The sequence below is a fragment of the Pinus tabuliformis genome, chromosome 7, assembly GCF_031772625.1.
Source record: "Pinus tabuliformis cultivar Carrire ecotype Pingquan chromosome 7, CPIR1, whole genome shotgun sequence".
Classification (NCBI taxonomy): Eukaryota; Viridiplantae; Streptophyta; class Pinopsida; order Pinales; family Pinaceae; genus Pinus; species Pinus tabuliformis.
In genome coordinates, this window is record NC_142293.1 from 455485566 (window position 1) to 455498564 (window position 12999).

General features: G+C 33.2%; 1 protein-coding gene across 1 annotated transcript; it reads right to left on the reverse strand.

The window, feature by feature from the left end:
- Positions 1 to 10947: 10947 nt before the first annotated feature.
- LOC149247934 (uncharacterized) lies at positions 10948 to 12765 on the reverse strand. Its single transcript, XM_089446316.1, has 3 exons — positions 12603 to 12765; positions 12031 to 12160; positions 10948 to 11923 (listed from the first exon to the last, which is right to left on the reverse strand). The coding sequence occupies exons 1-3, from the start codon at positions 12763 to 12765 to the stop codon at positions 10948 to 10950; spliced, it is 1269 nt and encodes a 422-aa protein (XP_089302442.1).
- Between the last annotated feature and the right edge of the window lie 234 nt (positions 12766 to 12999).

A 12999-nucleotide genomic window follows, 5' to 3' on the forward strand; every position in this document is an offset into this window, starting at 1 on the left:
AAACAGTTTGAACTAAAAAAAGTGAAACGTATTAACCATTTGTACACTTATACTTGTGTATTTTTGGTATTCTATGGATTTTCACTTTCATTACTTGTTAGATTTATGGTGAAATGCTTTTGAACATGTTGGATACTTTAGATTTATGGTGAAATGCTCGGATACTTTCAATGATAACTTATAATCATAAATCTTTTAGAAAATGCTGCCTTTACTTATATTAATCATAGTTTTTTAAAAAATAATGTCTTTAGTGTATATTAACCACATTAATATAATTATACTAATAAATAATGAAAAATGAAATTTTACACTCATTTACTTTATATAATTTCAAAAAAATATCCTTTTATTTATATTTTATTTTGTTTTACATTCATTTACTTTATATAATTTTAAAAAGATATCAATTTATTTAAATTTTATTTCGTTAAAATGTTTTAGTTATACCGTACTTCCCAATATCTTTTTTAAATCTTGTCCACGGTCACTGAAAAGGTTGTTGGTAGGCGTTGTGGTGTCCACCAACACTTTTCTTTGACAAAATGTACTTATAACCTCCTTAAATGTAAGAGGTATTTATGTTAAAATAGTATGTACACTAACAACTCGCTGTGCCAGTTGGATGTTTTGATCAAAATTATAAAATATAAAGTATTTGTCGACTTCTTCGTCATAAATAAAAATTATAAAATATTTATCAAGTTATTGATGATTAGGAAAAGGTTACGTGACTTATTGTTTTTTTAACTTTTTATTTTGTTTATATATATTGAGATGTAGTTTTTTATTATTTAAATTATATATTTTTATTTCTATTTAGTATTTTTTTTAATATTTTAAAAATAATTTGAATGTGAATTTAAAGAATTTAAATTTGTAATTCTAATTATTTTTATTTGAATGTGAGAGAATACAATTTTGTAATTTAATTTCAATGAGATAACTCAAATTTGCAATTCAAATTAGATTTAGGAAAAACTTAATTACTTTCACTCTGTTAATAGTCGTGTCCCTTTTAAATAAGACTTACATAATTTTAATTTAATTATCAATAATTACTAGTAGCAATATAATCTAGCATTGATCCATCTTAACCTGATTTAAACTTCTTTTAGAGTAAAAAGATATGTGTTCTCTCTTAGCTTGGTATATTTTAGAGTTAAGATGGATCTATGCTGGTTTGATTTCCTCCTTTAAATAGGCTATATTCCACATGAATATTGTAGGTCAGTACCATGGGTTCTCATAAAGATGGAGTTCAAAAACTATAGTAACTTGACCAACTCAAGTTTGCCTTATTATTTTAGTTTAGAGTTATTTTTGTATTAATGTAGAGTTATTTTTAATTTCCTTTATTTTATTTTCCACGAAGTAAAAATGTTTAAAGGTTCATTTTTTTTAATTAATAAATATAATTATTAATTGTATTATTTCATTTTCATTTTTATTTTATTTGACCAAGTAAAATGTAATATTTATAATTATTAATTTTAGTTTTTTGTATTTTTATTTTATTTAATTTATTTTTTCAATTGTATTTTAATTAATTGTACTTTATTATTATGTAATTTGACTGTCAAAATGTTCACATAACATAACATAACCTTACAACATTTCTTTCATAGTAGGCTGGAGAGCCCAATTAAATGACGGATAAACAATAATAGACATCAAAACACTTACCTCATGATACATCTCATATTTTGGTAAATTTAATCACACTAGAACCCTTCAAAATACGAAATAGGGGTAAATAGACTTTATGATTAATAATAGACATCAAAACACTTACTTCATGATACATCTCATATTTTAGTAAATTTGATCACACTACAACCTTTCAAAATACCAAATAGGGATAAATAGACTTTATGATTATATGATAACATGTAAAGATAACAAAAATGGTAATTTACCAACCCACGTGCCAGGAGATAATTTATAAGTTTTATTGATAGATCATTGACTAGTTTAATGCCATATGTATGACTTAGAAAATTTAAAACTAAAGAAATCATAAAAATTAACTAAATTATAACTTTATTTTAAATTATTAAATTATATTATTAATTATACAAAGAATTAATTATGGCAATATGCATGTTTATTTGGGAATAGGGTTTCGAGAATTTTAATTCAATTTAGACATGTTTATTTGGGAATAGGGTTTCTAGAATTTTAATTTAACTATCAATATTCATATGCATGCTTATTTTAGAATAGGGCTCTCATAATTTTAGGGATTTAACCTCCATAAGCTATGCTAGAATATTTTTAGTAGTATAAGAATATTCCCAAAGTATTAAGAAAAGTATTTTGGTAGAAATCACATAAGAGAATTTTTTTGGCTGCCTAGGCAAATCTAAGTCATCAAAATCAACCCGAGGATTGCACCTTGTTTGGGCCACACCATCCCTTAGCATAGATGGGTTTTTTCTCACTGACCTTGTTGAATTTTGTAACTATGGTCGATCTTCATAATTTATATTTTATCCCTTGAAATATATAATGAAAATGTAAGACATGTTCCACATGTCATTTTATTTCATTAGCCCTTGAACTAATTAATATAAGACACGTTCTTCATGTCGGTATCAAAAGAGAAATTTGTGAATTTTGAATTTCGAATTTTTGGCTCCAAACATATCAAGTCAACCATCCTTCAAGTCAAGTTGGCCGCATTGAAGAGATACCCATTCAAACAGGGAAACACTATATATAGGCCCTTGACCTCCTCCCCAAGGTACCATTCGATCACACACAAGACAATAAATATTCTGGGCATAAAAGCGAAGAAGAAGAAGGATGAAAAAGGAAAAATTCATCTCTATGATTTATTTCTCTCTCCTTGACTTTGTACGTGTGACTTTCTGGGCATATTATGGGCAACAGGTCAAACTTCTAAGTAGCCATTTATGGGCACTAGGGCTAAAATTCTGGGCAACTTATTTTGCACCATAGGGCCGAGTATCTAGCTAGATTCTAGGAGGCTAAACTTCAACCTAGGCATATCAAATAGGGTTGAAGTTCCTAGGCTTGAGTACAAGGAATCTTGACCGGGTTTAACCATTGTATTATTGGTCAATTTTACCATCATATTGACTACCATAATTAGGTGTATCTCTTGCTGAATTAAAGTATTTCTCTAAGAAAAAGGTTTTTGGGTTTTTCCCTCAAATGGGGTTTCGCAAGGTAAATCTTGTATTGTATTTGTGTATTATGATCTCTATTGCCCTTATGAATTTATGGTTGAATTTCTAAAGTGCGATTGCTTAATGATAAATTGAAGTACTATAAGAATATTTACATCATTAGAAGTAGTTATCAATATTTCATAAATTAGTTTTTGTATCTATTGCACTTGTAAAATCAACATGGTATCAGAGATTTGGTGAAGGAAAGGACATTGATATCACTATTAAAGAGCTTCGGTAAAGGAAATAGCTTTAAAGACTCCTACACCTTCATTCTAATTGTCTATCTATATCCATGGGTTCCTCTATGAAATTAGAGAACAAGCTATAAGCAGCTACAAACTTCAGTGCTTTGAAGACTAGGATTAACCTCATCCTCGCAAAGAATGATTTCTTGGATATTGTGAAGGGCACGGTGAAGGGAAACAAAAATATGAGAAGGATGACATCACAACTAGACGTATTATTACGGATTCTATTAGAGATAACTTCATTCCATATGTCACAAATATTGCCACTTCAAAGAAGATGTATGCTACCCTATTTGGATTATACACCATCAACAACATTGGTCAAGCAATCAGTTTGAAGGATGAGTTTCATGATGTTAAAATGTCAAGAAATAATACTATAGCCTCATATTTCATAAGGATCTCTCAACTAAGAGATTAACGTCAAGCAATTTATGAAATCATTTTCAACAAAGAACTTGTGACTGTCGTAATTAATGGTTTGTTTGACTCATGGAATTCATTTTCATCTTGTATTTGTGGCAAAAAGGAGATTCCAAGTTTTGAAGAACTATGGATCTCATGTACTCAAGAAGAATCCAGACTTCTATCAAAAGGAATGAATAAAATATTTGAAGAAGGTGACTCTCAAGAATTCGCAACAAGTTCAAAGAAGTCAGGAGGAAGAAAGAACTTTAGCTTCCAAGGAAGAAATGAAAGTAGAAGACTTGAAGGTAGAATACTTGCTCCTTAAGGAAAGAAATATATGTCGAAGATTCAATGCTATCATTGTCACAAATATGGTCATTTTGAAAGCCAATTCTTTGAAGGACCAAATGATAGAGAGAGAAAGGGAAAGAAACATGCTACCACAATAGACATTGACGAACATCGAAAGAAACCCAAGAAAGAAGATTTAACTGATAAATATTTCTTCTATTTTTCTTCTCTTATAAATTCTATTGCATATAGAAATTATTTGTGGCTAATGGATACAGGTGCCTCAAGACACATGACATGAGATTGTTGTTGCAGGACATTTTGTCACATCTGGTCAATAGGCATGTAAACTAGATCATTGAACATCTATATACATTTTGTCATCATCCCTTCATAAAGCCCTAAGAATCACTTCTCCCAAAAAGTCTGAGTTTCTAGGATTGACTGCTCAAAATCATTGTTTGAAGCCCCAATGCACTTGGCCTTTTAGCCCAATTGTGATCAGCGTAGGTTGCATGCTTGTTCATCAACACTAACCAACATAGGTTGCTCCTTTCTATAGGTGCATTGATTCTAGAATTTCTAGAAAAGGAAAAAATATCTCTGAGGCTTCCTCTTCTACAAGCTTCCAAGGTGGTTTTAACTATTTACCTGAGATAAATTTTCCTCGTCCTATAAATTTATTGCCTTCCATAGCCTCATGGTTGGATTTTGGAGATCTATAACACCCTTATGTTGTTTCTTTGAGCCTAAAGGAGTCACTATATTTATGCATTAGGGTTGATGTTGAGGTGTTCTTTGCAACAAGGAAGGACAAGTCAACTTGGGGAGACATCCACACAGTCAACTACTATTTATGGTTGTAACCTCTCTCCTATATTTGTCAATACAAAGAGTATCTTGTTTTTCTATATATGGTGTGTTATGTTTACACTCATGTATTTCAATGCCTTGTTGATTCATTGAATAGATATGTTAAACTATACTACATGGATATTATGGACCCTTTACTGGTTTTAGTCATATGTGCAGGTTCTAATTATAGTGCTTGGAGCTAGAATTGGAACTTACAAGCAAGGATCACAATGAAGGCTTGTTACAAGTCCGAGGTAGGATTATTTCCAATTCTCTAATTACCATAAGGAAAATTCTATGATTTTTGTTTTATGTTGTTCTAGATCAGATCATTAGATCTATGGAATTCACCTTTGTCCACAATAGTGAAAATTTTGAATAACAATTTTGACAACCTCACAAGTCTAATGGAAAAGAGACTATCTCAAATGGTAGAGCTTGGAGACAACAATAATTATGCCATAAAAGGTGTTGGGAAAATATCCATTCAGCTAGAATCAGTAAAAATGTTCATCCTAGAAATATACTATATGTACTAGGTTTGAAAAGGATTTTGCTTTCTACTTCATGTTTGGAAGATAAACGAGATAGAATAGAATTTGTTGACGGTAAAGTCTGTATATGGCCCAAGGGCTCAAGTATAGTCTACGTTAGAGTAATTGGAGTTCATGAAGGAAGGTTGTATAAACTCTTAAAGCAACCAGCTCAAGCATTAGTGCATAATGATATAAATCCATGTGAATTATAGCGTATAAGATATGCCCACCTTCACTATAGATCCTTGCCAACTTTAAATCAAATGCTTGCAGGTGTTCTAGAATTTCAGATAGAGCATGAATGTGTATGTAAATGTTGTTCACTTGGGATGAACATCAGGAAGTCATTTCCAAGCAATAAATGTAAGTCTGAGGAAATATTGGATCTAGTTCATTCTGATGTATGTGGTCCAATGCTAGTGAAATATCTTGGAGGCTCTTTGTACTATGTAACCTTTATTGATGAATTCTCTTGCAAGACATGGATTTACTTCATGAATTCGAAAGATTAAGCCTTTAGAAAATTTCAAGGGTTCAAGGCCAAAGTAAAGAACTTGACAGGAAAGAAAATCAAGATTCTAAGATTAAATAATGGAGGACAATACATTTTCAAGCAAAGTCATTTCCTTTTGTAAATAATATGGGATTAAGAGGGAGTTGATAGTCCCTTACAATCCACAAAAAAATGGAGTTGTTGAAAGAAAGAATAGGAATAATGAAGAATATTTTAAGGAAATAATGTATGATCAAGACTTGCTTGCCTTCTTATGGAGTGAAGCATATATGATAACTATCTATATTCAAAATAAAGGTCAACATCAAATCTTCGAGGACAATACTCCTGAAGTAGCATTCATAGGAAAAAACCAAAGATTGGACATTTAAGTATCTTTAGTTGTCCAATTTACATTCATGTACCTTAATAGAAGAGGAAGAAACTAAAGTCTTCAGGAAAGAAAGGAATATTTGTTGGATACAACAAGTCATCAAAGTTCTATAAAATCTATGTTATAGGACATCGACAAGTTAAAATCAACAGATACATTACCATTGATGATAAGGTTTCCTACTGGAAATATAAAGAAGTTCCCATGGACTCCGATGATGATGAAGAATGTGAATCTCCCTGGGAAGAAGGTCTAGGTCCATCCAATGCTTGATAACATCATGTAGATGACCAAGAAGATCCTGAAGGACCTTAGAGAACAAATGGATCCAGTTGTTGGTCTTGAAATCATGAAGACACCAACTTAGATTAGATCTACCTCGCAGGAAATAGAAGGACATGCAACACCATGTGGCACCTTCAGGGAAATCAAGAGACTGAATAGGTATTCTAGATATGAAACGTTAATGAATAATCTCATTGATTCTAAACCTTCCACCTATGAAGAGGAGGCTATCCAACATGTTTGGAAGGATGTGATGGTGGAAGAATAACATTATATTATGAAGAATGATGTATGATAAATTATGCCTAGACTTGAAGGGAAGTTAATGGTGACCTCCAAATGGATATACAAGATTAAGCATGCAGTGGATGGCAGCATTGGAAAATATAAGGTGAGATTTGAGGCTATATGATTCTTCTAGAAAGAGGGATAGGATTATGATGAAAATTTTTCTCTAATTTCCAGGTACACCACTATTATATCTATTATTTCTATACTACTTCTATGGGTTGAAATTTACATAATATGGGTGTAAATATTTCCTTCCTTAATGATGTGATTGAGGAAGAAGTGTACATAGAACAACCTCAAGGTTTTGAGGTTCATGGGAAAGAGTCTCACACTTGCAGATTGAAGAAAGCCTTGTATGGACTTAAGAAACCACTTAGAGACTGGTATTCTCTAGTTGATGGCTACTTGACAAGACTTTTTTTCTAATGGGTATAAAGCATCTCATTATTTGGAGTAAGAGGGAGTTGGCCACTAAAATTGATATGAAGGATCTTGGATTGATGCACCATTATTTGGGACCAAAAGTTTGGCATAAGATTGGTGAAATCTTCCTTGGTCAAGGAAAACATATTATCAAGATCCTTCAAAAGTTTGGAATGATGTACTATAAATTGATGGCAACTCCCATGGTGACTAATCTGAGGAAGTTGAGTTTCTCTGATTTAGATTTGGTAGATCCATCCATGTACTAGAAGTTGATTGGCTCTTTGATGTATTTGGTTAGTACAAAGCTGAACATCTGCTTCGCAGTGAACACTCTAAGCCAATTCTAGGTGGAATCATTGGATTGCAGAAAAGCATGTATTGAGGTATCTACGTGGTAGAGCTGATTATGGTTTGAGATATGTCTCAAATAGTGATAGGCATCTGTTGGGATATACAAATTCATATTTGGCAGGGAGTACGAAAGACAAAATTAATACATCCAGAGGTTGCTTTAGTTTGGGCTCCACTATGAATTCATGGATGAGTAGGAAGCAAACATCTGTTGCACTCAATGTTGTTGAGACATAGTATATTGTAGCCAATTTAGTGAGTTGTTAAGTAGTGTGACTTCGAAAGTTACTTGCAAGACAATTTGGAACCAACCATGATATATTGTGATAAACAAAGTTATGTGAAGCTTACAGCCAATCCAATTTTCCATTTATTGGTCTAAGGACATCGATATTAATTACCAATTCATTTGTGACATGGTACAAAAGGGCGCAGTGAAGCTTAAGTACATCTCTACTAATGAGTAGATAACTGATATTCTTACAAAGCCTCTGTACAAAGGAAAGTTTGTATACTTTGGGGAAATCTTTGACTTATTGAGAATACTTCCCTTAATGAGAGGGAGCGTTGATGAAATAGATTTAGGGACAAGCATTCTCCCTGCATCAAATATGACCAGGTTGATGAAATAGATTTAGGGACAAGCATTCTCCCTGCATCAAATATGAATAGGTTATGGAGAATGGTCCAATAAAGGACATACATTCTCCCTATGTCAAATATGACCAAATTAGGGAGAATGGTAAGACAAAGGACAATCATTCTTCCTGTGTCAAGTATGTTGACCAGAATTAGGAAGAATGGTTCTAGAGGCCCAAGATCACTCAATTGAGTGGGTTCCTTTCAGCATCAAGCTTAGAGTACTCTCTAGATAGGTAGGATGAGCTCATTTAACATCATGGAATATACTAAGGCCTTTGGATTTGGGACTAGAGTACTCAAATGAATTGAGTGAGTCCCTAGTGTTTCACCACGAGTCAAAGAGATTGACTAGGATGATGATGAACATGGAGGGTTTAATATACCATGGATTTTAGGAACCTACAAAAATCATGGTGACTAGTTGATGCTAATGATGTACCATGTGTCAGGAGAATCAACCAGTATTATGGTGAGGCTACACCATAGGTCAGAGGTACTGATTGAAATTATGGTAACTTGTTGATGGTGATGATTTACCTTGTGTCATATTTGTTGACCATGATTATAGTAGTTGGATGATGCTGATGCCGTTGATGAATTTTTGTAACCTTTTCTTAGAGAAATTTGTCAACATGAGAACATTTAGATAATCATTATGATTATCTCCCTATTAAGAGGGAGTGTTGAATTTTGTAGATATGGTTGGTCTTCATAGTTTATATTTTAGCCCTTGAAATATATAATGAAAATGTTAGACATTTTCTTCATGCCATTTTAATTGATTAGCCTTTGAAATAATCAATATAAGACATGTTCTTCATATCGATAGCAAAAGAGAACATTTTGAATCTTGAATTTTTGGCTCCAAACCTGTCAAGTCGACCCTCCTTCAAGTCAAGTTAGCCCTAGTGAAGAGACACACATTCAGACAAGAAGAACACTATATATAAGGCACTCGACCTCCTCCACAAGGCATCCTTCAATCACAGATGAGACAAGAAATATTTTGGGCATCCAAGTGAGAAAGAAGAAGGATAAATCATCTTTAACATTTCTTTCTCTATCTTTCCTTGACCTTGCATGTGTCAATTTCTGACCATATTCTGGGCAACAAGTTGAACTTTTGGGTAGCCGTTTTTGGGCAACAGGGTCTAAATTTTGAGCAACTTATTCTGGGCAACTTGTTGCGTTTGACTAGAAGGAATTTTGACCATTGTATTATTGGTCAGTTTGACCATCATATTGACTAGCATAATTAGGTGTATCTCTTGTTGAATTGAAGGGTTTCTCTAAGAAAAAAGTTGTTGGGTTTTCCATGTGTGTTTTCCCAGGGTAAATCATGTGTTGTCTTTGTGTATTGTGATATCCATTGTTCTTATGCATTTATGGTTGAATTTTTGAAGCATAATTCCTTAGTGATAAATTTAATGTGTGAAAGAATATTTACATCATTTGAAGTAATTACCAATATTCCAAAAATTAGTGCGTGTATCTATTAAACTTGAAAGACCAATAAAACTTTACACCACAAAGTGCCTTAACAAACTACCTTATCATCATATGCTCTACACCCCATGGATGTCATATAAATAAGTATCATATGAAATGAGTTATGTTTTTTTGAGCATGTTGTATTTATAAACCATGGTATTGGTACATTGTATTGTAAGAAAAACTATTGACACATTAACAATATCCATGATCATGTTTTCTAAAATGCATATATGTTTAATTTACATATTAATCTTTTTTATCATTATGTTACTACTAATAATAATTTTAAATAAAGTTATAATTTAGTTAATATTTATGATTTTTTTAAATTTTAGCAACTTGAGATGTATGATGAAGATGAAGGAAGTGTTTTTATTCCTATTATGGATTGATCTACATTTACCAACAATATATGCATTTAAAAAAAACATGTAACAAAATCTTTAACCATGGAGATCCCCACTTTACCATGGAGATTCTTAACTTATAAATAGGCTTTGTTACAATATTATGGGCTACTACTATGGCTTAGCAATACCATATGTCTCAAAAACCATAATGCATGTTCATATGAGACATGGAATATTCTTATTACTAGCCATATATCGAAGGTTGGAATTTATCTCAAAAGTAATTATGTCATTTTTTCCATTTTAGATCTCAACTTTTCACATATGACTAGTAATAAGGATATTCCATGTCTCATTTATGACTAGTATTAAAGATATTCCATGTGTCATATAAAAAGAGTTATGGTTTTTTAAACATGTGATATTAGTAAATCATAATAATAACCCATATTATTGTAACAAAACATATTTATAAATTAAAAATATTTATGAAATAATATTGGAACTAAATTCTTTATAATATAGATTTTCATTATGTCACGGCCAAGGCTAGATTTTGAAAATATTTGGAAATAACCACTAGTAAATATTTAGAAATCTAACCTAGATAACTAACTAGTAGCCAACTAGTAAATATTTCGAAATCTAACCTAGATAACTAGTAGCAGGGTCTAGTAGCCAGGTCAATTGTATATATAGTCAAGCTCCCAAACTGTATCTTGGCCTGCTCCGCCCTTACATTCAGGCATTAACTCTTCACTTCCTCCTGCCAGTTTAGGAATTGAATTTGTGAATTGATCGCTAGCCCCTCCTCCTCCGTCGAGATGTGTTAACTGATAACCGCTATAAATATCAATATAAGCTCCTGGATCGACGACATGAGCGCAATCAGCTGTAATATTTGAATAACAATGGCTAGCGCTCCATCCACTTATTCCAGAAGATGCTGTGAGCTGCGAATAGTCGATCATGATCTCATTTTGAGCAAAAATTTCTGCATCAAAATTATTCGCTAAATTCTCTTTCATCAATTCGCTTCCAATAAGATCAGGGACGGTGATGCTGTAGCATGGAGAGTGATACAGTGAGGCAGCTTCGGCACCTTGAAGTAGTTGCAGTGTACTAGGTGTCCATGAATCCTTTTCTTTGGATGCTGATTTTGCGGTCTCATAATTAGTCTGGCTCTGAGGTTGCAGAGTGGTACACATAGGAGTATGAGTCGGTAGGCCATCATGGTTATGGACAGAAGCAATCAGCGGGGTGCAGGTGGGAGTGGGGTCTATATCAGAGAACCTAGGATTTTCATTCTGTACTTGTTCATTTTCTAATTCTAATACGCCGGGAAGACACAACTGATTTTCTGCAGTAGTCAGTACATTGACAGTGTTATAAGGTGGTGAGTGGTATTCTTCACCTATATACGGCTGGGCAGAGTGAAAAGACATAAAAACATCGTCGGCATGCGAAAACACTGAATCGGTACGGCAGATACCATTGGATGGGAAAGGGTTCTTGGATTCGGTGTCGGTATTGCACTTGGTGACGGTGGGGAAGGAGGTGGGCGGTTTTGACTTCAGCTTCTTCTTGATGGCTGAGTTCCAGTGATTCTTGATCTCGTTGTCCGTGCGTCCCGGCAAATGTTTTGCAATTTGACACCACCTGGGTACCGTCGTTGTTGTATAGTGAGCAGCAATTGGAATGAGATGAATGTGCAGAAAATAAAAGAAAAAATACATTGAGTTAATGGTTTGGAAGAAAAGAGAAACCTGTTGCCCAGAATGGATTGCCACTGTATGATGAGTCGCTCTTCTTGGCGTGAAAATGCACCACGTTTAAGCCCAGGACGTAAGTAATTAATCCATCTCAGCCTACAGCTCTTTCCGCACCTCTGCAGACCTGTATATATGAATATATTTATATGAGATGATAAAAATGGAGTAAGCTATGTGTTAAATTTATATTTCCGGTAGCTTTTAAGAATATTTTGGAATTGAAAATTGATATAGACTAGTATCGAATTTATATCGATTATATTTCAAGAATATTTAGAAACTACCGTTAGTTTAATTTTTTACTTTACTGAGATCAATTTAAAATTAATATAAATATATGTTAAACTTATATAGATTACAAATTTAATGATTATTTTAAAAATTGATATAAACAAAATATTTGTAAATTTCTGTAAATAACAGAATTCAATTGTTTGAACTTGCTATTATTGTTCGAATTCAGAGATATTCTCACATACACGAAATGTATTGAATTGAACGGTGTAGGAGAGGAAGAAAAAGAAATTGAAATTGGAGTTGGAGTAGGAGTAGACGTGGGTGCTTACCAGCCTGCTCCGCCACATAACTCCAGCAGCCCGTGAGGCCGTTTCTTAGGATGTAGTTGGTGAGTTTGTTATCTTCTTCGGGTGACCAAAGGCCCTTTTTCATCTTTGGTTTGCAGGAGGAAGTTGGGGGAATACCTTCCCCTTGCCCTTGTGCGCTCCCCATTTTCCCACGCTAATTGCTTTGCCTTGTCACAGATATTGCTAACTGCCCAGTCCAACGCTCAGCTCTCTATATATGTAAAACTCGAACATAGGATTCGTTTCACCGTGAACATGTTCCGATCTTGAAAGCTTTACCAACCGTCCTTTTTTTTCTTCGCAGTGTGCATTATTGATGATGTGACTTCCGGCAATATTCTCCAATCTTGATCAATTTACCAACTAGTTGCTGTGCGGA